Genomic DNA, 26,381 nt, shown 5'->3' on the forward strand with positions numbered 1-26,381 from the left:
AATCTGTACAATGGTGTTGCTATTAAGGCAAACCAGTTTAGTGAAGATTTATAATAGCAGGAAACATAGGCTGCAAAGACATTTCAAATATATATACATATTTCTAACTGAATAATCAAATTTAGTGATGATGAGGAGTTGATTAAAGGGAACATTTTCATTTACAAATGGAGTACGTCTCTGTTCTGATTGTTAAGGGGAACCTTTGAAAGGCAGATTCTGTGAGTTTATGGAATACTTCAAGAGATCTGGAAAATCTCACTCTTTTCCTGATAAGTGGTTAACTTAGGCATGAGATAATTGTTTACGATTTTGACACTTTATTCCCTCCAGAAAGACCAAAGCCCAAAGAAGGCAACCAGCTGGCCCAGTTTACCCCAACAGAGCGCCAAGTTCTATGATACTTGGGAGATGCTACGTACATGTATGTAACTCCATACCAAGATGTCGTCGAGCACGGAGAGATGAGAAAAAAAATCGTAATTCAACTTCTGGCCCAAAAAAACCCCCAAACCCCACCACAACTTGGTATCGGGGAGACATTTCTAAGCCTTGGTTCAGCCCCGTCGTTGCGCCTCACTACGCGCCGATCTCTCTCCCTCAGCAGCTCCTCACCCGCACGGCGGGACGGGCGCTCTCCGGGCCTCGAGACTGGAGGAACAGGAGGGATGGGCGCTCTCCGCCCCTCAGAGCAGCGGGACAGGAGGGACGGGCGCTCTCCGGGCCTTGGGACTGGAAGAACTGGAGGGATGGGCGCTCTCCGCCCCTCAGAGCGGCGGGACTGGCGGTCCCGGCCCCTCCCCATCGGGAGCGATCGCGGCGGGCGGCGGAGGCGGTGTCGGGGCGGTGAGTGTGGCGGCGCCGGCCGGGGCGGAGGCGCTGCCCTCGGCGCCTCTCTCTGCCGAGCGCCTGCGGCGGAGGCGGCTCCCAGCCCGAGCTCGGGGTGGCCGCGCTTGTTGTCCCGCGGAGCGGCCGGGCCGGGCCCGAGGAACCCCCGCGCTGACCGCGGGGCCTGTGGGTGAGGGCGGGCGGTGCTGGTGCCCGGCAGCTTCCGGCCTCCCCAGCTCTGTGCTGCACACGGGAAGTGCTGCAGGCTGAAGACACGCGAGGGTGGGAGCGTAAGTGCAATACAGAGTGGCAAAATGGTACAGCTGCTCTAGGAGGGGGAAAAAAGTATGAGAAAACCCCACAACCTCGTCCCTCTCCTTAATCCATATGGTAAAATTTATTTCTCCGCACACAGTTTGCTCCATTCCTTGTAGATTATGGAAGAAGAAATGACAAAATGTTGACTACTATGATATATCTTTCTCGTACAGCAAGTTTTAAGTTCAGTGCCCTTGCCCAACTTCCCTGAGTACAGTGATTTTGACAACAGTTCTCTTGACCCAGTAAGCCATCTGTTGCTTATAGATGGTAGGAAAAAAGTTCTGGAGAGGCCTCTACTGGTAAGCTGGCACCTTTTCTTTCTCCAAGGCTTTCATCCTCTAGACAGTAAGAGACAGTCCTTCAAAGGCTTTACAGCATTTAGCTAAGGTGTAACATTTTCCAGGTTTGCATATCCAAAAAATACTAAGCACAACACAAACATAATAGGGATTATATTTACATTATAACATTGTTGTGGTGGCAGACAGGCTTTCAGTGTTTCTAGTAAAGTTTGTCACTTGTAAAATGAGACTATTTGTTATGTGAAAAAATGCAACAGCTTAAGCCGTCTAACCAAAAGTTGTTGAAGCTCTGTGACATGGTTTTTATAGAGATGGAATAACTGAAACTAAAAAATGAAGGAACAGCAGCATTTGGCCTTTTGTTTCAAAGGAGAATAATCAACTAATTACAAAATTTTAACATTTCATAAAATGCCCCAGAGGTTCAGCAGCATCCCAAGGTCAGAGTGCTGTATGGTCAGGAGGTTGGGCAGTTGTGAAGGGAGCAGAAGAGCCTACAGCTCAGAGATTGTATCTGTGCTGGAACAGTTATAAAGCACAGCATGAACTAAATAATTGTTAGTACAGAGATGTATTCATATACTTCCCATTACAAAGTCCAGCTGTATCTTCCAGTCTAGTTTAAGTCACCAAACCTGAGTTTCAACCCCATTAGCAACCAGAATGTGTCTTCCTACTAGTCCCACTAAAAAACATTTACTGCACTGACCTTTCTGGTAGCCTTGCTTGCTTCTCACTCCCCTAAAAATACAGAAAGCTCCAGGAGTAGTCATTTGTTATCCCTTTTCCTCTAACATGTTAATTTTCCTGTTTTCTCTACGGATATGCAAGCCTGAATTCCAGGAGGACTGACTACATGAATGCTTCAGAGCACTGAAAATTAAATGGGATGAAAAGAATTCCTAATTTAATTTCTGAGTTTAGCAGACATGACTCTTGGCCAAAAAGTTGATGTCTGGCTCCAAAATTGAAAAAAGAAACATTAATAAGACTAAGAAAGAAATTAATATTACCTTTAATTCCCCACAAAGATCAGTGCATTTTCTGTGTTTGAGGAACCTGACAAATTTTGGAGAGTTGAAACGGGGTTTGCAGTACTTCTGTAGCTGCCCAGCATTGTGTAACTTCACTGATCTGGAAGAAACTTTGTATCCCAGTGATAAAAACTTAGCTTAGGACATTATAAACCATCTCGCTGATGTGCCTTACACATACTTGGTTGTGCTAAAACACATACAGGGGTAATCATTGAGAGCGCATCCTAGAAGTAACAGGAAATAATTCTCTTTAGCTTGTGGTATGTCTTAACATGCCATATAAAATTATAGTGGGAATGTGTGTGTTTGGAAAAAGTGAGTGGGCCTTGCTTCTTCTTTTTTTTTTTTTTTTTTTTGAGATCAGTGTGTGGTAGAGTATCTGGTTATATTAAGGAGGCCTTTCCCTTTACATCCTAGAGTAGCTTAAGTGGAGGCACTCAGTTACAGATGAGGGAAGAGGCATTTTTAGAAATAAAAAAAAGTCATAAAAGTATTTTATAGGAGGCTTTTTCATTTAATGGCCAGTAGTCTTGTCTCTTGGTTCTGAACAAATGCTGTTCAGTTTTCACTGGAAAAGTGTCACAAAGATAGAAACGGTGGGAGAAGTGTTACATGCCAATGTCCCTTCTTACAGAGCCTGTTGAGCAAAGTCTTTTCCATTATGTTCCTCATAAAGTTTTCACAGTTTCTACATTTCTCTGGTATTAAAAGTGGTTATAATTTTTTCTTCAGGTATTTTAGGTGCTTGCAGAGATTGACCACGCCATAGTTATACAGGTCTGCTGCTGCTCATGCCGCGGGGCACTTTTGTATGATTGCCTTGTGTCGAACAATGGTTCTGTTTTTCCATGCACCATGGCGCTAATGCTGGAAATATTTACAACAGTCAATAATTTTTCTTACAAAACTTTCAAGTTAGTTTTGCGTGTAAGGCTTGCAAGTTTTTTATTTAATTTTTCTATTTCTCAATACAAAATGAAACAGGCAAAGATATGCATGTTTGTCTCTCTCAGCTAAATAACTACTGCAAGTGTTCACAGCGGGCTGCAAGAGTAATGCTGTCGTTGGTCTGACCCTGGGGAATAGCACCATTGTCATGGTCATGTTTTAAGATAGTATCATTATGTTACACAAGTAGTTTTTGTAAGCTTAAACAAGGAGAGAAATAGAGACCTTCATAATCTTTTTGATTTTGCATAGTTGTTCCCAAAGATAACCTTGAATATGCTAAGTGGTATTATTAGAAGTCACTTAAACTGGATTTTCAGGTCTTTTAAAAACACATGTGTTTCTTCTGTGTCTTTCAGAGTATCTGCTGATTAGTGTCAAAGATTTAATTGTTGTTTACTTTTGTTAGTCCTCAGACTAGCAGTTTCTTCTTGTAAATGAACATCAACTGTTTACTTGCAGATTGCTAAATACTATGGGATTATGGGGGTATTTTTGAAGGTCTAATTGAGTTAGCCACAACTCAGTACTGTGTGAGAAAGACCCTAATTTCAGAAATGAGACTGAGTTTGTAGCACTGGATTAAGAGAAAGGCAAACTCAACAGACTTTTGAAACTTATTCAATGAGGCATCTTTGGCCATTTCTATTAATTAATAAGTGTAAACACTTTCTTGTTGGACTAAAAGCATTCTTAATGAAAACATAATATTTTATTGTGGTATTAATTTAACTTTTTTCTTTCTGTTTGCGAGGCTTGCACGGTATTATTTTAAGAGACAATGGCATTCCTTTGCTTCTAATAAAAATAGTATTTTTTTGTTGTTCTCTTCCTCTTCTCAGGTAGTCAAATCAGGGTGGAACAGGAGTTATATAGCCTTTAATGAGTAAACTATGGAAAACAAAGTTAATAATTATAATGCTATGGCTACTGTGTTTCTGACCTAGATTTGTGAGTTACAGATTTCTAACACACTCCAGTCATTGTGGCAATGTCATCTAATACTTATGTTTTAAAATATCTTCTGGAAATAGTTGCCTGAAGTACCAGTTCTTACTTCTTTTTTTATAGTTATTAATTAACAGGACACATTTTCTCCAGTCAGTGAATGATCTGTTACTCTACAGAGAATGTATTTTCTAGCTGTTTTCAGCCATGGGAGGTATTTAATGTTTGCCAAGGCACTGTGACAAAACTTAGTGCAGTTACATAATGTGCATAGGCCTCCCTCTCCAGTGTGACTGGTGATCTTAATTATCCTGATTTCAGCATACCTGATTTGAAATGACTTGGAAATGGAGACCAGTTTTAAAGATGTGTAACTTCTTAAAAATTAATCTCTTTTTCTATTCTGTCTATATTGGCAAGTTTAATAGCAATTTTTATTACACAAACACATTTTCACTAGAATTCTAACAGAGACTTTGAAGCTTGAATTTCATTTAGTCTTAGTTGCTATTCAAAGAAAAGAAGGTCAGTGTTGTCAAATAAAGCAACCTTCCTTTGAGATGACATTCAGAAACATCTTGCAGCCCTGTCAGTTAGAGAGCATCATCCTCTATGCTTACAGCTGTGCTGAGGTAGTAATTTACTAGTGCTTACTTAATTGGAACAAAATCACTAGAGGGAAGAGGAGAGGATCTTATCTTAAAATTGCTTAGTGATGTGTAGGAACTCATTCCTAGAATGTGTAAGGTTTTTCAGGTCACTTATTTATTATGCAGGCATGTTTCCTGCTTCACGAAACTTCTGTTGCCGTGGCATTAGAACATGCCAGCTAAGAACAGATTTGCTTTCCAGATCCATCAAACATTCAGCCTCTGCAGTAAGTATTCCTTCAGCTTCATAGAGAAAACCATTTCATGCAGTATTTTAGAGATGCACTAATTTTGCAATGTTGCAAATATATATGCATTAGCTGTGTTTTCTTTATTCCTTGTTATAGATAAAAACATTTACTATTAAAAACAAAATAAGATATTTGAATCAGTCAAATATTAACCACACTAGCGTAACAGAATTTGGTGATTATTGCTTTGTGTGTACTTTTCAGTCTTTAAAGTCACATCTAGCACATATCAGAAAGATTGCCTAGCTTTTAGAGAGAAGCTTGAGATACAGGAGACAGGTTCAGTCTCAGCTTTATCACAGGCTTTTGGTAAGAAAATTTATTTCTTTTTATCTCAGTTTTCCTTTAATGATATGAGAGTAATGTTGCTTCTTGATGCTGCAATAACAAGGGGTCTATAAGTACCTCAAACTTAATTTTATGTATAGAATCTTCTCAGTTTCCCATCTTAACTGCTTATAAGATTGTGTAACTTCGTTTTAAGTTGTCCAGTTTTGTTGAGAGAAAACAGCTTTGAAACATGGCAGGCAGTTGGAGGTGACGCTCTGCGTTCCATATAGAACACTGGAATGTAAATTGTGTTCCCAGTTCATCTAGTCAGCAAATTGGGTCAACTAAGGCACATACCAGATCCTTCAGAACAGATGCTTGAATCATTATACTGGACAGTTGTAACATATTTTGTCCATATGAAAAGTTTCTTTTAGTGTGCAAGCCACTTTGCAGGTCAGCTTTGCCTGAGTCAGTTTTTCATATGCTATATGTATTTCTATTCTATTTAATTGAGTTGGATATTCACATTAAATGTCCTCAAATGTGTTTTAATTTTTTAAATTTTTATTTTTCTTAAGATGTTGGCTGAAGTTGTAGCTTTTGACATTGAATTCTACAATTTATTTATGTACCATGTAAGAGTATTTGCTTCCAACATTATTAAACTTATTGCCATTCAATTTCATTACAAGTTTTTCTGTATTAAGCAAAAAGATAAGTACAAGCAGCACCTGGCTTTCTATCAGGTGCTTCCCTTGTTAGAAAGTGTTAGGGAAAGTAGAAGGTCAGTTAGAGCTTGATGAAGACTGAGCTCTCCTGCGTAACACCCATCTTTGACTCATGGAAATCCTAGCCCTGCACCTAGAAATGGCTTGGAGATTATCAGGCGATGACATAACTGGGCTGAAAGAAAAAAACTTTTAACATTTGTCATGACCTTCTGGGAAAAAGAAGGCCATTGAAGGTTTCATTTTAAAATCTCAGTTAATTAGTTGGCTTCCCCAAAGTAGTGAGGTTGACCTGAACCCCACTGTAACCTGAATCTGTGAAAACCTGAAAACTAATGCAGGTCCTGCTATTCTGTTTTAAAACTAGTTCCAAGGCACAAGAAAGAAAGAAATAGAAAGACTTGTATTGTTGAATATTTAAACTTATATAGTATAGAACAGTAAGGCAAAGACTTATTTTATTGTCAATACATTTTTAGCTAGGGAAGGTTACTCAGTGCAGTTAAGATTTATATTATAGTTAATTATAAAAGTCCTGCAGTTGATAAGCCTTTAGCTTTTAGCAAATTGAAGGAATTTAAGAAGAAGTAGTCCATGGAACAAATTTACTCATGGGAGCATACAGAATTTTCACTGTTAATTAGCAGGATTCAAGGTGAGTCTTAGTCCTTCCACTACAAGAAGTAGTGTAGCATGTAAAAAAAGATGTGTGTGTGTGTCTTAGTGTAAGTAGTACTGTGTTGTTTGTATTTTTAAAAGTACAGCCAAACATTAATCGTATTTACCAAGACCTCCACTGTAAAACTGGGTTACTCTTCTAAAAAATATGTGTGTTTTAAAACAAATGCAATACAGATTACCTAGTCAGGATTTTCCCTTAACTCCCTCTTGTTCTATGTTAAAAAATCTGACTTGACCTGTCTAGTTATCTTAAATGTTTTCTTCCTGAGGACAAATAAGAGGTGTCCTGGTTTTGATTCCTCTGGTGTTCATGTCACACAGATGAGGTCAGAATCAGATCTGTTGAGAAGACATAGGAGCAGAGAAGTATCTGTATAATTTTATAGCTTCCCATTCTTCATATCACAATGTATGTGGTGGCTTCATAACTGTAAGCAGGTTGAGTGCAAACATGGACCTGCTGCATACTGCGTCTAATGGGAGTCATTTCCATGGATTCAAAGTTGAAACTTGAGTGTAATGGTAATGCAGACATTTTCTTGGAGTGTGGTGGCTAGAATACGGTTTTTGAATCTTTCTGGTAGTAATACCACAGCTGGCAGTGGTTAAAGTAACTACAAATCAGTAGCTTGACTCAAAGAAACAGGAGTGTCTGGGGTGCTGAGTGACTATGTAATTTCTATGTAATTTTTTTTGGTATCAAGCTAGTTTGCAAAGATAGATATGAACTTAAACCTTTTTTGTTTGCACATAGAAGTAAATTTGGTTTTCTTTTTCCTAACTTCCTTTCCATTTTTAGCTTAAAAATATCACAATTGTCAGTAGGTTTTTCTCTGCCTCTGTATAGAGTAGTCATTGCAAACCTATTTTACAGAAGTTTTCCAATACCTTAATTGAAGGTCTGAATATACAGCAAAAATATGTTCTGATGTGGTTTTGGTGTGCTCTAAGGTAGATACTTTAAAGTTTTAAAAATCTGAGTGAAAATAGGAAATGTCTGTGCTATTTTCCTCTTATGCATGAATTTAACAAATAAAATTACATTGCAAATGCATGCTTTCCAAACTGGATTGAACAGGAATTGGACTAGAAATAGCACAGTCTTTAAGCTGTTAGCATATCATAGAAAAGAAAAAGAAAGTATGTACACTTTTTTTTTAAGGTCATCTTTTAAAGTTTTTGAGCTAAATTATGCCCCTCCTCCATCCTTGCTGAAAGTTTAGTGGATTTAGATAATGATGAATGAGAACTTAGGACGTTTTTGTGTATTTTCTTGTTAGTCTGAATTCAAGCTATTATGGAAGCTTTAATGAAAGAACATGTCTATAATTTTGTGTAACTACTGAATTCAGCTAGCAACAGTATATTTGAGAAAGCATGAATGAGGTTTTTCATGCAGAATCCAACAATATCATACATTGTCTTTCTTAACAAAACCTTCTGTCTGTATATTTTGATCTTGCAGACAATGCCATTCAGACACAAAAATACAAGACGAATTGAAGGCCTTGATAGCAATGTGTGGTAAGTAAGAGGAAAATATCTTCAAATTTCAGAAAAATGTCCTTGGCTGATGTATTTTCTTTCAAGAAGATAATTATTGCCAATAATAAGATGCATGGCAGTTGCTATCTCTGCTGGAATATATTTGGCACCTGTTCAGAAGCAGCGAATGAAATTCAATTAAAGGTATGATTAGTTGTTATTTTTGAGCTCTAAGTATTAGGCTTGGGCTTCTCTTCATCTATTAAACCACATAAGACAAGTTTAACTCATGGGCGTGGTAGTATAGCTGATTTTCAAATTTAAATGGTAATTCTGTTGAGTAATGTATTTCAATTACACCTGATTTGTGCTTACCAAGCAAGTCAGATTTTTTTTTAAAAGCCATTATACTTGTCTTTATAATTTAGGTCATTATTTTTAATACATCTTTTTCTAGGTATTGGTCTTAAAGCACTGTTGCCATCACTGATAAATACGGAATTTTCTTAGTTGGTGAAAACATTATTTTGGCCTTACATTAGTTGTTTATGTGTGTTGTATTAGTTGTGTGTACATGTATACAAGGTGTTTTGATTATTCAGCCTCAAGCTAATTTTTAGCAATTTTTATTCATTTTTGACAGAACTGTGATGCTATGTGGGGAGGGTTATGATGGGGGGAGGGTTGTTTTGTTTTTTAAATCCTGTTAACATTTTGGTAGGGAGGAAAGAGTAAAATGTAAAGATGACCTGTGAAGGGAGGAAGGAAAAATTGTTCAAGGATCCTGCAGGCTACTAGGAACAGTTAATAAGCAGCTGGAAACAGTCTGTTGCCTAAAATTACTTAAAAATAGCACTCCAAGGTGACTGGGTAGTTTAAATGACACCTTCAGATGGCTGAATTTAACCTTTACGACATTTAATGTGCCTGGTATTCCATTTCTGCCTATATCCAGAGTAACTGTGTATGTATGTGCACATCTGAGCACACTTCTGCTGGCAGAAAAGTTATTCTGTAGATGCAGAACATAAACCTTTTCTTGGGTGCCCTCTGCCTCCTGTGGTCACTTACCATTATTTCAGCCCTCAGCTCTCCATGTGAGCACTCTACTTAAACCCGTTCCCACTGCTGTAAATTTGGCAAACTGAAATACTTTTTTTTTGCCTTTTTATGATAATGAATTAAAAGATAATTTTATCTGGTATGTTAACTTTAAGATGTTTTTCCCTCCAGGGTTGAATTTACAAAAGTGGCAGCAGATCCCTCAATTGTTAATCTCGGTCAAGGCCTTCCTGATATATCCCCTCCCAGCTATGTTAAAGAAGAGCTGGCAAAGGTAGCAGCAGTTGACAGACTGAACCAATACACCCGAGGCTTTGTAAGTATTGTGGAACTTGAAGAGCCAAGTTCAGTGGAAAATGTGCTACAGGGAAAAAAAATTGACTTTAAGTTAGTTTTATCTGTAGATCATAGTGTTATATCCCAAATTAAGTTGATCTTAGTAGCCTTATCTGTTACTATTGAAATTCTTCTGTGTAGGCTTCTTCAAGACAAGAAGCAAGAGCAAAATGGTAGAGCAGATGTGGGATAGACTGTCTCTGAGGAGTTGATTCTGTTTAAAGAGTGTAGGTTATACATTTACCTCTGATTTTGGTCGGTGTAAACATGAATCAGACAGTACAATGGGAGAATGAGAAAAAAATACTTGATACCACTTGGGACAGCACCTCTAGGATCAAGAAGAGATTCACCAAGAGAACTTAGTAAGTTTCAGTGGAAACTAGGAAGGGATGAAAACAAGAAGTTTTTGCCCCTGGAATATATTCATTACCCATTCTGTAAGCTGGCTGGCTTGTAGAGTTTGTGTCTTGAGCCAGGTGTGAATATGTGGCATTTATCATTGTCCAATGCAGGGTATTCCAGTGGACTATCACTGTTTCAGTATGACCACTTCCTTGTTTGGTTTGTCTGTATTCTGTTTTGTGATAAACTGTATTGCCCAAATGAGAATCATGTCAGGACTGCTACAAGACCCTAAGGACTCTATCTAATATTTTTCTAGCTGACCATGTTATGCAACAGGGGCAAAAGAGCACAGTAGGCCAGCACCTGTGTTGGTAGTTCTGGCACCCCTGTGTGCATATTCCAGCATAACTTTTTGCCTGTTCTCTGAGAGTCTGCATGCATTAGAAGTGGCAGGGAGCAGTGGTGGCCAGCACTTTTTTAAAGGACAAGCTCTCGCAGTGAGCAGAGTGGAAGTCTGGGCAGCCAGGCCCCAGGGAGCAAGGCATGCCCAGAGATACTGGCTGAGGCAGCCCAGCTCACCTGAGATCAAGCCAGGAGTCAATCCACAGGTCAGACCCAGCAATGCTAACCACAGCCAGACATGACCCAGTCATCACTGGGCAGCTCCAGGGTGACACGGCAGGTCTGAGGTTAAGCCACAAAATCAACAGGGACCTTTAGCTATGTACAAAGAGTCTCTGCAAGTGTGAGATACGTACATAGAGATAGACAAACACATAATAAAAGAATAAAGCAATTATTTTATGTCAGATACACACAAAGGATATCCTGAATTAAGTGAACTTCTGGGCTAAGCATTAGTATGTTTATCACCCACAATAAGATATCTGAAAAGTCTTTTCTCACCAAGCAGACAAGGTTTTGGAGGAGCCTTGGCACAGTGGAAAAGGTTACAGATAACATAGGCTGCAGTCTTGTCTGGCTGCTGTACTTTAGCAGACTTTACCAGCTACTGAGAAGAACATTAACTCTATCTCAGCTGAAACCAGGTCAAGTCTACCTTCTGAGAAATATTTACAGACTGATTCTCTAAAACTATTTGCAAATCAAGCATAAATATAATTTTCCTAACACATGCAATTATTCAGTATTTATTCCTGTCACTTTGTTCTTTATATCTAAATGGTTTGATAATTCCCATGATAATTATTAATGTTGACAGATATATTATACTGCAGATAGTAATTAAAGAGGAATTTTTACTAATGTTCCCATCTTCAACCTTTGTACTTCGTATTTGTGGTAGCACACGTGGGAGGGATGAGAATGAATGATGCCGATCCATCTGATAATTGAGCCTTTGTCTCAGCTGACTTGGAGTTCTCAATGACTGTAGGGCTGTAGAGTGGCCTGATGTGGCTTGGGTGCTGCAGCATTCCTGTCTTGCTGACGGGCTCATGGCAAGAAATGGCTGTCATTTGAATCAGCAATGACTTGTAAGCCTTAATTTATGGTAATGTTTTTGTTTACAGAAGATGCATGATTTAATGCCTTGTGTGTTGAGGTATAATGTTCAATATTTGAGAGGATTTTTGTTACATAGTTGCATTTTCTCAAGGAGCTGTTTTCTATTTCGACCAGGTATCCCAAAAGAAAAAGATCTTTAAAGTAAGAATCCTGCAGTTTTCCTGAATAAACAGAATTTTGCCTTCTTATTTCCATATTGTATATGATCTTTGTTGCACGTTTGTTTTCTTGTTCTTTGCACATTTTGAGGAGAGTATGTTAACTGCCATGTCCCTGGAGGGGACTCTGAGATTTGGGGTGTGACTATATGAATAAATATTTTGATCACAAGTGCTGTTTATCAGCCATATATAAATAAAATAAAAAGATCTCCCTTGCACCAAATACTTTTAGTTGAAAGATAAGGAAGGAAACAAAAGGAGCCGAAAGAGACTCAGAAGGAGGAGAGGGTGAATTGGTGTCAGAGTATTCCCGTCTCTCCTCCTGTTTCTTGTCCTTGCTCTGCTATAGGCTACCTGGACCTACTCCGAGATGTGATAATACAAAAGAAATTAAAAAGCACCAGATAGAAAAATAATTTCCTAGTAGATACAAATAAATTGAAAACATTCTCCTAGCGTGCAAAAGTTCATACCCTGATACCTGTTAACAGCCATTAACACTGTTTTATTTTTGTATTTCACAATATAATAGTTTGATACATGTGGAAAAAAGTCAAAACACAGGCTTTATACATTGTCAGGAACACACCAATCAGTTACTTTTTTTTTGTTTTGAACAGGGACATCCATCACTGGTGAAAGCCTTGTCTCAAGTGTATGAGCGGGTTTGTGGAAGAAAGATAGATCCTCTCACAGATATCCTGGTGACTGTGGGAGCTTATGGATCTCTCTTTAGTACAATACAGGCACTAATTGAAGAGGGAGATGAAGTAAGTTATTATTGGAAGTATTCACATATACTCGCAGACATGAGAATCTTTCTCTTTTTCTTACTTGTCCACTTCTAAATATAAGTTAATGTTGGGGCTTCTTTCTGTCCCCATTAGTTTGATTTTTTATAGTTGTACATCTAATTTATGGTTTCTGAAGCTGTGATTAGGAGACTATCCTTTGGATGTCTTCCTATCATTCATCAACTTACAAATACGTTTTTTTCCACACGTAGGATATCTGTGGCAGTTTCTTTATCGCTGTTACTGTTAGGTGACACAATACACACTAATTTCTTATTTGAGAAAATGTGGGCTGTTGTCTGCAACAGACAACTAAGGGTGGCACAAAGAATTGTTGGTGTTTGGGTAACCATTGTGTATCAGGTTCTGTTTTGGGCCATTGCATGGTAGCAGCATGAATAGCAGAAAGGCTTGTTAGTTTACTGTACTAGCTGTGATGACTCAGCCCATCACTATGTCCGCCTTTTTGACAATGATAATAAAAGTCATTTTACAGAAATATTTCTGTCCATAGTGGACAAAACCTTTTTGTCTTTTGCTTTCAGTGTTTTGTTTGTTTCACTTGTATATTGTATTCTCATCTTGCTTTTCTATTGCTCTGATAGTCACTTCTCTTTTGTTTGGAATAGTTCTATTAGCCTTTGTTTTTGGTGGGTTTTTTTGTCTGTTTTGTTTTCCTATTGTCTAGCCTTTATGCAGGTTTTATTGAATTTGTCCTCTTTCTTTACCTGAGAATTTTTGTCTGATAAAATTTGAGGACTTAACTGTTCTTCTGAGATTTCTAGATACTTGGAAATCTTGGCATTTCATGGGCAGAATTAGAGCAGCTCTGCTGTGGTTCAGTAATTTGCCATTGCTATTTCCCATCTTTGCATCTTTACCTTGCACCTTCAAATCTGTGTGTAGGACTCAAACATTCTTCTTATTATAACTCAATAGTTGTAATGTGAAACTATAGAAGAACAACCTGTGTATGTTGTCAAAAATACGTAGTGCTTATCATACTTAGCCTGAGGGCATTATTGTGTTATACTCTGAAAGGAGGAATATTCTGCAATGTTATAACATTACATCTGGAGTGCCAGAAACATTATCAAGTTATACTACCAAGGTAAATGTAGAAATATGATGGTATCATGCATGGTAAACTCTTTGTTTCTGATACTGATGATTTTCATTTCAGGTAATAATAATAGAGCCATTTTATGACTGTTATGAGCCAATGGTAAAGATGGCGGGTGCAAAGCCTGTTTTTATCCCACTAAGATGTGTGAGTAACTTTTAAAAAACTACTGATTATATAAACTTTCTCATCCATATTCAGTACAGTTTGATGAACACCTTCTATGTGATGCTTTTCTGTATTGTTTTTCATCATTTCAAATTACATAAAAATGAGATCGATTGCTATAGTGCAAGTCTGAGACAATGATAATCCAAAACAGATTATTTTATTAGTGTTGGAGAAGGTGCAACAATATTTCTTATTTGCTTTAATTTGTGCATTCTGAAAGCTGATTAAAATTGCTTTCTTCAGTTTTCAGTGCAAATTATGGAAGGGGGATCACATATGAGTTCAATTTTTCTGTCAGTCGGTTTTCAAAAGATTTGGTTTCTGATCCCTTCAGCAGAATGACAGAATACAGTTTCTTTTCCAAAATATGCTTGCTAAATAAGGACTGATCGTGCAGTAGACATATTTGCTATACATACAAGAATCACTGCTTCCTTTATTGTTAAAAAGGCTGCGAGTTGTGAACTTGGTACAGCTGGCATTATGCCCACAGCTTGCAAGGATTGTTCTGGATGCGAACTGTGCCTTGTGCAACTGGCATCCTTGCTTGGGAAGGGCTCTTTGGGCAGGACTATTGTAGGGATGTGTCGTGGTTTGAAGCTGGCTAAGTGCCAGGCACCCATGAAAAAACTATCTACTTACTTTCTTTTGCTATAGCTGAGCAGAGGAGGGGGAATTGAAAACTTCATTTTCATGAGTTGAGATAAAGATTATTGAAAAAAACCCCACCCACTTTAAGGCAAAACAGGTTCAAAACTTAAACAGTATAAAGAAGATTATTAACAGAATTAAAAGTAAAAAGGGTAATGAGAACCAAAGCAAATCTTCAGAACACCTTTCTTTCCCAGTCCCTCCCTCTTTCCCCTTACCGTGCAAGGGAAAAAACATGGGGTTTTGGTCAGTATTTCACTTCTTAAAAATCTTTCTTCAGTATGCTTAAGGAAGAGAGTTTCTTCCACTGTGCTGTGGGATCCTTCCCATGGGAGATAGTTCTCTGTGAACTTTTCTAGCATGGTTTTAGCTTCCACAAGCAGCAGTCCCACCTGAACCTGCTGCAATGTGAATTCTTCCCACAGGCCAAGCAGTCTTCCCTTAACTGCCTAGCGTGGGTCATTTTAGTTCGTGAGGTTTAGTCTTTTAAGGATGAGCTGTTCTAGTTTGGAAGTGAAGGCTCTCTTCCTCTATCTCTAAAAGCAAGGGTCATCTCTCCCTGTTTGAGTTCCTCACTAGATTACAGCTTTTCAGCATCCATGCACTCCAGCGTGAGTACTCTTCTTCACGGGCTGCGCATGGATCCCTGCACCCCTCCACGCACCTCATGAATTATAGGGAAATAGTTTGTTGTATTATCATCCTCACCATGGCTTGCAGGAGAATCTCAGCTCCGGTGCTTGGAGCACTTCCTCCCTCTCCTTTTTTTCACTGGCCACGGTGCTGCCATGTTGGTTTTCCTCACGTGTCCTCACTTTTCCTTTTTCTCTGACTTGGAAGAGAGTTGGTGTCTGTAAGTTGTAGTTGAGAGGTTGATCTCATCTGGGCTCCGCATTGGGGAATTGCTCGCCACGTCTCTCGCCGCTGGCCATGTGGTCCCTGCCGGCACCACCAGAGTGGCTCCGGCCTCAGAAGGGCCCTGGCCACGTGGTCCCGGCCCTCGGAGGGCCCCAGCCGTGCGGTCCCGGCCTCAGGAAAGCCCCAGCTGCACAGCCCCTGCCGGGATGGGTCCTGGCAGCTGCCTCACCACCCCTCAGGAAAAGAAAAGAGAGCTTCCCATGGTTTTTCCTTTCTTAAATATGTCATCACAGAAGCGTTACCAACTTGTCTAATTGGGCTAGTAACCTGCCCATTGTCAGAGCCTTCAGCAACCGGCTCTGTGCCAGACATAGAAGTTTCAAGCAGCTTTTTGTCCGTCCCCACCAAAAACCAGGCTATGTTAAACCAACACAGAACACCATGAAATCAGAATGACACAGAGTGACAGAACCTCCGGGGCTATAGTGGGAGTAGGTGAGACTGTTCCTCTGGATGCCCACCTTCTAGGGATGTTTTGAATGACAGGGCACCTCCAAGTATTTTCTGTTTCACACCCTTGTTTTCAGTCTGGCCCTCTCCCAGTCATTGTAGGTGTCAGAAGGGTAGTGTAGCCATGCTCCTGTGTTCTCTGTACCACTGGCCCAAACTTCTTCTCCATTCATAATACCTCAGGGACACTTGTGCTGTGTAGTATATAAATTCCAAAGCCTCAGTTGTGCAGATTTTTAACTCTGGCCATTTTCATTAGTTCAAGGAGGAGGAAAAGACCTTGAATCTCCAGTGGTGATCAGTCTTTCCAGTCAACCAGGCACATACTTGCTCTACTGTCTGGCAAGGCTGTAAACTCTCCTGACCTTGTGACTGGGCTTTCTGCATTACATGCTGTAATAATCAGCAGGTGTGCAATGAGATCCTGGAAACCAATTCCTGCTGGGGCCTTAAGACAGTCAGTGGCCAGGAGAGGACAGCCACTGTCATAACAGTTTACCTTGCTCTTAGCCTCCCTGCCTGTTCCTAGCAAGACAAATTGGATAGGTTGTCACATATGTTTATGAAAGTGTTTAAGGGTGGTAAGTTGAGCACCTCTCTTTAGGCCGCAACATGTATTAAAGTAATGTATAAACTTATTGTAGTTTTGGGGTTTGTGTTTTCTTTTTTTAGAAAAATGATGGAAACTCTGCATCTAGTGCTGATTGGGTCTTAGATCCTGCTGAACTTGCAAATAAATTTAATTCCAAAACAAAAGCAATTATTCTGAATACCCCACACAACCCTATAGGCAAGGTAAGAGTCCTGCTTTAACACCACTTTAATTTCAAAGATTGCCTTAAATCCTGTGATTAATGCATTGTCCCTTACTTTTTCTGTATCCCAGGTGTTTACCCGAGAAGAGCTCCAAGTAATAGCTGATCTCTGTATTAAACATGACACCCTGTGCATCAGCGATGAGGTGTATGAATGGCTGGTGTATAAAGGGAATAAACACATTAAAATAGGTACTGATTTTTTGTGGCATCTTAGAAGTGGTTGTGGAATGATGCTGTGAATTTGTCTCCCAAGGATAATGCTTGCTGGAAGAACCTCAAAATTCAAGCTTTGAATATTTTTCAATGTTCAGGTTCTAAGGATGAGAGCCCCTCCCTTTTTTAAAAAAGTACTTTAAAGAATAATTTCCAAATAGAATTTCCAAAGCTCTTAAGTGACTTTGGAGCAGATATCCATAGAAACCAGTGGGAGTGATGCTTGTAAGTCAGTTATGATCATATAAATTTGCCATCCCTATTCAGTTACTTTGTTGGCCATGACAAGTATAGCTGCTGGTACTGTATGTGTATTGGACAGTGCTTTGCTGAAGAGCTAGTAGAAGGAACAGGAATTAGAACTTCCTTCTCAAAGCTTTGTAGAGATAATCAGTGAGGGAAATGAACAACAGGGAACACAATTATTTTTGCTCCACTAATTATAAAAACTAAAAAATAGTATATAGGTCATTGTGGAGATAGTGCATGAGCACTGTCCCTCTGAAGTGCAGAGACAGGGTTAAATAATGGCCATTGAATTCAGTGAAGTAAGTCACTGCAAGTGCAGTATGAAAGCCTGTTGAATCTTCAGGCAGTGTTGCTACAGGGGTAAAGCGCCACTGCAAGAAAAAACCAGAAAAACAAATGGTGTTATGTTCCTGATCCTCTTGTTCTACTAGATCCAAGTTTCACTGAAGTTACTGTAATCAGTCCCACTGTCTCAGAACAATTTAATCTGGTGCAGGTTACTTTCCTTTCCTTACTTGAACACCAGTTCTATAATGTTGCAGCTGTGCATTTCTGTGAAAGTTTCTAGTGTGCTGGCCTTGAGTTGGCTCTGCTGATGTATTTGAAAAGTCCAAAACTTCCCTCTCATGTGTACAGATGTTTTGTTTCTGATGGTAGCATCTTGCATGAACTGCCTGTTCTGATGTACTTACTGTTGTATTGAAGGTACATTTCAGTCGTGTGCAACAGAGGCATATAGTTGAGATTAAACAATGAAATCAAGACGTAAGTATAAATTAGACATGAAAGGACTTGCCTTTTTTCCTGGCTCTGCCACTGGTTGAATGCTTTTCTTCAATGCTTCAATTCCATGTTTGTAGAATAGCAATAAAAGAAACTATCCATTGATGGGGACTACATTATTGTAAAAAGAGATTCTTATGAATAGAAAGAAAATTATATCTAAATGATCTTGTAATAGTTGTTAACTCAGCTGCACAGTTGCTGATCATCCAGCTGCAGTACATTGAGTCTCTTTTGAGGATGACCTAATTCCATGGCTGTTGTGGTTGCCTTGATAGTGATTCCTTCTCGAAGACCTTCAGACATGGAAGAAGGAAAAGGTTTTGGGTACATTAATGTGACAGTAATCTGAGTCACTGCATCCTGACAAGTTACCTAACAGTAACTGATGTGTCCCTGTTGTAAAGTGAAGTCAGTTAAAGATTTCTACATGGGCTTAGCAGGTGTTTTGTGGCCTTAGCATTTCATACAAGGCTGTCTTCAGAATCAAAATCTCTGTGTGTGGTGTAAAGTAATCCCTTTTCAGCAGCAGCAGGGCCAAACATAGACAGTTACTCTTCATCTTATGGACAACTAGCGAATTCTTAAGATTCAGTAACTCCATTGTCATCAGCATCTTAATGCTTCAAACCAAAACATTTCCAGTAGAACAAAAGGCATTCTGTAATTTAGCATAAAATGTAAAAATACTGCATAAAGAAAAAGCAAATTAAAGCCTAAGAAGTTAGTCAACTAGGTTTAGGTACATGTTCTCTAACAGATCCCATGACATCATCTTTAACTTTAGTGTTAAAAATGCTCTAGAACTTTCAGTGTTAACACTATAAACAATAGCATTATTTCAGTGAAAGAAACAAGACCTGGGTTTTTATTTACTTAAGTTTCTCATATTTCTTAGTATTTTTAAGTCTACAAAAAAATGCAATAAAAAATGAGTGTGTTATTTCACTATTTATAAACTCTTGTGTTTCCATAATAACCTCTGCATATTCTATCCAATGCAGTGACACTTTTTTGTGGGAGATACAAAATGGATATTGCGTCAATTTACAGGATCTGATAGTGGTTCCTTGATACAATTTAGCAGTGGTTGCTAGCCACAGATCATAAAATTAGTACAGTCTTTGTGCTGTCACTGAAGCAGTTTTCTGTAGCATAGAACACTTCATCATATTTCTCATCATCTGACTTCTGTAAAAACGTGGACTTCCTCTGCATAATGATTAGGGTTGCACTGACAGATTTAGAGATTGCACCTCTTAACTGAGGATTCTGAACAAGCCACTCAACAAGCTAAGTGCCATCCCAGGTAACAGGCTTATTATATGTGTTAGTTTGCACTTCATTAGTTTTTAAATTGTAGTCAGACTTGGTTATGATGTCATATGATGTCATATATGGTTGCCATAGGGCATGGAGAAATTTCCCTCTCGATTTTTAACTTGTTTTTAAAAGCAATGGAGCTGCTTCTTTCTCTGTGCCCTTGTACTGCTGCTATTGTTTGAAATGCTGTCACATTCTATCTCCAAGGTTGAATTCCTGTGACTGTGAGGCAAAACAGACTTGCTGAAGGCCATTAGCTTTGAAAGCCAATTCTTTTTGCAGTCTGTGAGAGCTAGTTTGGGTGCCTTTAGGAAGTGACCTATACTCTTGGCCTAGCTTGGTAGAAGACACATCTGTTCAAACTCCCTTTTTCTTTTCAAGGTCACACAGTAGTTGAGTATGGGTAGGGTAATAGGAACATCAGTCTTTCATGCTGTTCAGTTTTTCTTCTTGGTAAGTTTGCTCAAAAAATTGCAATACATGTTTTCAAATAACTGAAAGACTTATACCATGTCTAATGCTGATAACTGCTGCAAAAACTTCCTTGTGAAGTTCAGTGGTTTAGTTTGGAAAATCTTTGTTCATTGGTCTCGCTAGAGAGAGGATTTAGCAACTGACCGATTCATTGGTAGTGGTTCTAGTATACAAATGAGGTGAAGACACATGTTGGTGACTACTGCAATTGCAACCTTGTCTAACTTTGAGTTTCAGACTTATGTGTGTCTAGATTTATCTGTTTCTCTTAAAATTGAGTTAGAGTCCAAATAGAGCTTTGCAGAAGCTGTATACAGAAAAATATTTGCAAACTACAGGAAGAGACCTTTGCTGTGTCATCTCCTTGGAAAAGAAACAAAGGATTTTGGTCTCCTATCAGATACAACTGCAAAGACAGAGACAGGCCTCTGTGGGTCCCTTAATACTTGCAGATATTTTAGCTAACTGCTATTGTCAGTCAATCTCAAGCCTGTTCAAATTGTACAATACAGCATAATTTATTTACTTTGCTAGTTTTCTGATGTTCTGTTGTTTGGTTCTGGATTAGAAGTCTTAGAAGTCTTTTCTTTTTCTGATGTCTGAGACAGCCAATGACACTGAACTGGACAATTCTAGTAAGGTGGGTTGCAGTGCCTGAGTTAATGCTGTGTATAGTGCTATTATCAGGCATCAGAAATAAGCTGTCCTGAGGTGAATGGGTAGCCACTCCTTAGGTCATATCTTTCTTATGGATAATTATGCATTTTTGCTGAGGATAACTAATATGTAGTTTTCAAACTGTACCTCTTATTTTCTGTCTCTTCTTTCTCCTTTCATTAATCTGTACCTTTTTTTTTTATGCTAAAAAAGCACTGGCCCATATATCCTTTCTCATTTGTTACAATTGCTATAATTTTAGAATATTCTTGTTGTTTGCTTAAGATGCTGCAATGAACATACAGCTCTGAGCTAGGGGCAGTGTAGTTCTTCAAACTGCATGGAATATATGAGTGCACCTGTACCAAATTAATTTTATTTTATGTACAGCTACGTTGCCAGGTATGTGGGAAAGAACAGTAACCATAGGAAGTGCTGGGAAAACATACAGTGTAACTGGCTGGAAGGTAAGGGGAATCAATATAAATGAGTTAAGTTACATAAATAAGAGAATGCATTTATTACTCTAAAAACGCCTCTGTTTTTATGACCTGAGTTCTGAAAGCTTCTGGCAAATCTCCATGTCTCCAAAATGTGACAATACCATTCAGTTGGAGCAATTACCTATCTTTAACACCCATGTCTTAATTATCTTCTTGTCTCTTAATTGATAAACTCTTGTGAGCATAAATTACTAAAAAAACCACCACAGTACGATTTGTTCAAAGTCAGTAAAGCTCCTTGGAGAAAACATGGATATTATGATATTTTGAGTTCCCAGTTTTCCCATCTTGACTTTTAAATATGTATCAGAAAGTAAACAAAAAACATTTAACTATTTGACAACTAAATTCTTCTTCATCACTTGTGTTCAAACTAAACCACAGCATATATGATTCAGTAGTAAGCTTTTGTTTTATGTCCAAACTGGCTTTGACACAGGAGCTTAAGAGATGGAGAGGTTCTAAACTGATTAGAAATAACATTCCTAATAAAAGCTCAGTTTGATTTCTAACCCTTGTTATATGAAGAGTTAGAAGTTTGCTCAGCATCCTATCACAGATAGGGATAAGGGAAACTGTAACTGTTGTCTCAAATCCACATTTTTTAAAGGTATCATATACCAAACTTTGTGTAAACCAGCTCTTTTTAACATTATTTATCAAAAGAAATTCTTAAAATAGAAAAACTCAAGGCATTGGCTAATTTTTTATGATTTTTTACCTTTTAGTAGCACCACTGCCCTTAAGTATAATATATGCACGCTTTCCTCCCTTAGCTTGGTTGGTCCATTGGTCCTGAGTACCTGATTAAGCATTTGCAAGTTGTTCACCAAAATACACTATATACTTGCCCAACTCCATTACAGGTAGGTACAGATGGGGCAGAGGAGGTTGTTTTCTGGTGTAAGAAAGCTGTTGGCCTCACTGTAATAAAACACTAATCACAACAATGAATTTTTAGTTGTCAAAATACATATTCTGGGGTATAAGAAGAGGAAAAAAATTTGATCAGCTCACCAGACATTTAAAAAAACCCAACAGTCTTGCAGATTCTTTCATCTTTCGCCTACAAACTACTTCTTGCATAAAACATGACAATCTTAGTGGTTTCCTAGCAAATACAAATGAAAGTTCTGTCTACTAGTATGTAGTATTCTATGGTACATTATTATCAAAAATTTAAATTGAACTTCAATTCAGATTGTAAACCCTTGTGTCAAGGACTCTGACTTCTGTATATGATAGGGCCTAGCAAAAGATTGGGTGTTTTGGGTGTTGCCAAAGCACAAAGTAACAGACAGATTACAGATGTAGCTTGTGTAATTTGTGTGCTGATATTCTTAATAAGGGCTAGAAGAAAAATCCGCATGATTTCAGTAGGAAGTGTGTGAGTGTCTGTGAGTTTACTGAGTGTTCACGAGTACTTTGGACCTTATGTTTCCAGGAGGCTTTGGCACAAGCATTTTGGATAGACTATAAGCGCATGGATGACCCAGACTGCTATTTTTACTCGCTGTCTCGAGAGCTGGAAAGCAAGCGTGATCGGATGGCTCAGCTACTGAAAGAGGCTGGACTAAAGCCTGTCATTCCAGATGGAGGATACTTTATGATTGTTGATGTTTCTACATTAAGTCAGTATAAAATTTATTAAAGAGTGTGTGGAAAGTAAATTTGATTTATCTGAAAGCGCAGATTTCATTTTAAACTATATTCTCATTTCATGTGTGGATAACGTTGCCAGGTGTACTAACTGAGATTGAAATTTTCAGTTTCACCTTAGCTGGCAAGGTGGATTTTATGAGCTTCAGCAAAGAATTTGTGATCCTAACTTCTTGTCCATGTCTTGCAAAGCTTCGACAAGTTTTTAGAGAGGCTAAAGGAGGTAGATAAACATTTTTATTTTCAAAATGTCTGTGATTGTGAAAATGTTTGAGAGGCAAGCACCTGGATAATATCTTGAGTTTATACCATTTGTATTTTCCTCTTTCTGGTCTTTTTTTGTTTCTTTCTTTGTTTTTCTTAATCTGAAGTCATACCCTAAAGGCTTTTTGAAGCATTCTGATCTCTAAACACTGTAAAATGCTACTACAATTTACAAACCTTTTGAAAATTCAGGTTATGGTAACTTCAGAGGAAGAATTCCCACAGGGGAAGGTTTTTTTAGTTCCACATTTTTTCACTAACTGGTCTACATGTGACTTGTCATTCAGACAAATGTTTAAACACAGCATGATCTCACAATTTGATCATGTGTCAGAAAGTTTTAGGTACTCTGGTTTCACAGATGAGAAAACTGCATTTTCAGGGAGTATTGCTGTCCATGCAATAAATGCACTCTTCAGTACCCTCCATGGCCCTGATCCCCCAATAGCCCAGACTTCAGGACTTCTTGGAGTATTGCTTTCTTCCAAGCTGCATATCTGAATTTGGTCTGGATGGAAAGCAAGTGCTCAGATCAGAATGGAAAGGTTTGATCTGTTGGCCTATTTTACCTCTTATAATTTAAAAATTATATATTAAAATAAAAACATATATCTTCATTCTTAAGTATTAACTGTAATAAAATGCTGTTAATGAATGCCTTCCCATTGGAGTCTAGGAAATCTTACAACATACTTGTTTTAAATTTAGATGTGGATCTCTCTGATGTAAATGAGAAACAACCTTATGATTACAAATTTGTCAAATGGATGATAACATCTAAGGTAAGACATCTTAGTCATACTGTAGTTTTAGAAATGCTTTTCTATTGAAAGCAAGAGCAGTGCAACTGTAGTTATTAAATAACGTTGTAGAGATGTTTCATTCAAAATATTTGGTGTTGCTGATAACGGTATGACTAAAATATTGCTAAATATGTTGAAAATGTACGCTGTAGTTTGTGCTACATCCCAGCATTTTTCTTTCAGCACACGTGTTAGTTGTACAGAAGTACCTCTGTAATATTTTGCCTAAGAAAAGTAATTTGAGTTTAGTAAGGCCTAGCTAGTGCATACAAAACTGAACCTTGTCTTTCCCTCGTGTTGGGAGGGAGAGTTCTAGAAATAGAACAGTAAAATCATCATGCTTAAACCAGATTTTTTATACACATTTAAATAAGCAAATGCTATTTCTGTTTTATGTTTCAGAAGCTATCAGCAATTCCTCTTTCAGCATTCTGTGGTCCTGAGACAAAGAAACAATTTGAAAAATATATACGTTTTTGCTTCATTAAGGTAAACTGGCGTCCTGAAAATCAATGCAGTACAGAAATCTGCAAGAGACTGACTGTTATATTTTTCCTGGGATCTCTTGTATTGAATGTTTTTAGGAACAGAAAGCTTGGTGTAAAATTCAGCACAAAGTATCTTCAATTGTCTTTTTGCTGAGAGACTTTACACCATCAGTGTGGGTGGCATGGCTGAGAAGGGCAACTGCAGAAAATAACTGTATTTACTGTATTGATTTTTAAAAACATTCTTAACCAGTGGTGACAGTAAAAATTATTGAGACAGGTAAGCTATCAATTAATGTGATATCTATAATCCAGAGCAGAGAAAACTGTATAGCAGAGTATGTGCCCCATGCCCAGTGTCCAACAGCAAAAACAGCGGTCACCTTCAAATTTAGCTCGCTTGCTTGAAAATAAAGAGTTTAACACGAGCTTCAAATTACAAAAGAAAACACGTTTTTCTGTGAATTGGCTGAATTTTGCCATTTTGTGAGCACCTTCTTTGCACATATTCTTCCTACTGTTATGTCTGTTCTTGAAAGGACTGAAAGACTTTGGGGACAGGTACATAAACTTTGATAAGCCCAAAGCTCTAAGATGTTTCCCAATTGTTCTGTGACAGAGTCAGCATAATGGAACATGTGCAAACCCTGAACTGTTCTGTGTAAAGATGAGAGCCTTAGCCTGAACCAGGCTTTTTTTTTCCTTTTGTTACTTACTTCTTTTGATGAGGTGTAAAGTCTGTGATATAAACTGAGCCAGTAACAACCAGGATGAAACTTACTGGTTGTACACGTGGCTGATAAACAGCACTAATTATTTCAAGTTAGGCTACCTTTATGACTCACCAGGCTGGAGGCAAGCTACGCAATTTGGAGGGGTTATGTATAAGTAGTTCACAGCATAACATGGTTGCGTGGAGATAAAATCCCAACTGTACTCACAGGGATTAGGAAAGTGTGCTAGCATGTCTCCAAACCAGAGCTGCCAAATTACATCACTGCATTAATGCCACGAATTTATGTAAGTATTGCTTTCATTAAATGGGATAGTATGAATGCTGAGATGACATCTTTTAAATATATCTAATAAATATTTTCAAGGAATCAGCATTGAATTCTTTGTGTAGTCCAGATTTCTACCTAGTAACTGTCAATGAAGAAGTGGTCAACAGGATATTTACAGGATGCAACTGAAACAACCAAATACTGATTTGAGATGATATAATCATGACTGACTCTTTGTAAGAAATCCATACTTGCAGTAATAGTGTTGTTCCTTGTTTTGCAGAAGGACAGCACACTAGATGCAGCTGAAGTGATCCTGAAGAACTGGAATAAACAGACAGGCTGATTTTTCTTATTAGCTTTTCCATATGGTATAACTGTCTAATAGTAGGGATTTTTTACTGTAAATTTAAGAACAAATTACTTAATACACTACAGAATTAATATGACATTGTAAATAACTTTTTGCTGCCACCTGCTGAGGAGTTAAAACAATGATTTACAGAAATAGGTGTAATGCAACTCAGAGGTTATTTTCAGTCTTTTAGAAATAACTTGCTTTTCTCTTAAAGAAACCCCAATGGGATTAATTTCTTTTACTGAAAGAAAAGATTTATAGGACTCTGTGTAAAATAAATAAATAAATAAATGATATAGGTATTTTAAAACTTACAAGTAAAAAAGGGGAGGTGTTTTTGGTATGAGATAGCATGGGAACTAGAGAGAGACTTACAAACATTGTAGTTTGTGAAACCAAAAAACCTACAGTAGAGGAAGATTAAGACATGGCTCATATTAGATACTTGCAGTGACTTTCTACATACCTGTCTACCTACTCTGCAGAAATTGCATCAGTTTAAATAAAGTGAAAAGTGCTAAATTACATAATTACTGGTTTATTTTCTACAATAGTCATGTGTGGTGTTCTGAAAGTAGTCAGTCCTCAATAAAATTATAAAAGTAGCATCTAGAATAGGAATTCTATTTACTTATGTCTACCTATGTATTTATTACATGGATGAATCTACAAAGCAAACTATAGAAGACTTTGCTTTAGAGGCTCCTTTACAATCAGATGTACAGTGACATAATTAATTGCGTCATTCTTTTTCTTTCCATGTTACAACACTGGCAATTTCACAGCACACTT

The 26,381-nt window shown here is 38.1% G+C and overlaps 1 protein-coding gene across 7 annotated transcripts; it reads left to right on the plus strand.

The window, feature by feature from the left end:
* Positions 1 to 811: 811 nt before the first annotated feature.
* Positions 812 to 26,108, plus strand: KYAT3 (kynurenine aminotransferase 3; the record flags this gene model as incomplete). Of its 7 annotated transcripts, XM_082287334.1 has the most annotated exons (15): positions 867 to 1,118; positions 3,221 to 3,265; positions 5,161 to 5,261; positions 8,433 to 8,491; positions 9,686 to 9,830; positions 12,507 to 12,656; positions 13,864 to 13,950; positions 16,666 to 16,788; positions 16,880 to 17,000; positions 20,901 to 20,977; positions 21,790 to 21,879; positions 22,458 to 22,644; positions 23,645 to 23,718; positions 24,142 to 24,228; positions 25,515 to 26,108. In XM_082287334.1, the coding sequence occupies 13 exons, from the start codon at positions 5,163 to 5,165 to the stop codon at positions 25,575 to 25,577; spliced, it is 1,362 nt and encodes a 453-aa protein (XP_082143460.1). In that variant the 3' UTR covers positions 25,578 to 26,108. The 7 variants fall into 7 exon arrangements, with proteins under 7 accessions (XP_082143458.1, XP_082143462.1, XP_082143460.1 ...); XM_082287332.1 differs by lacking the exons at positions 867 to 1,118; positions 3,221 to 3,265 and adding an exon at positions 812 to 846; XM_082287333.1 differs by lacking the exon at positions 3,221 to 3,265.
* Positions 26,109 to 26,381: the final 273 nt, after the last annotated feature.

This window comes from Coloeus monedula (assembly GCF_965178545.1).
Source record: "Coloeus monedula genome assembly, chromosome: 9".
In the NCBI taxonomy this organism is placed as follows: domain Eukaryota; kingdom Metazoa; phylum Chordata; class Aves; order Passeriformes; family Corvidae; genus Coloeus; species Coloeus monedula.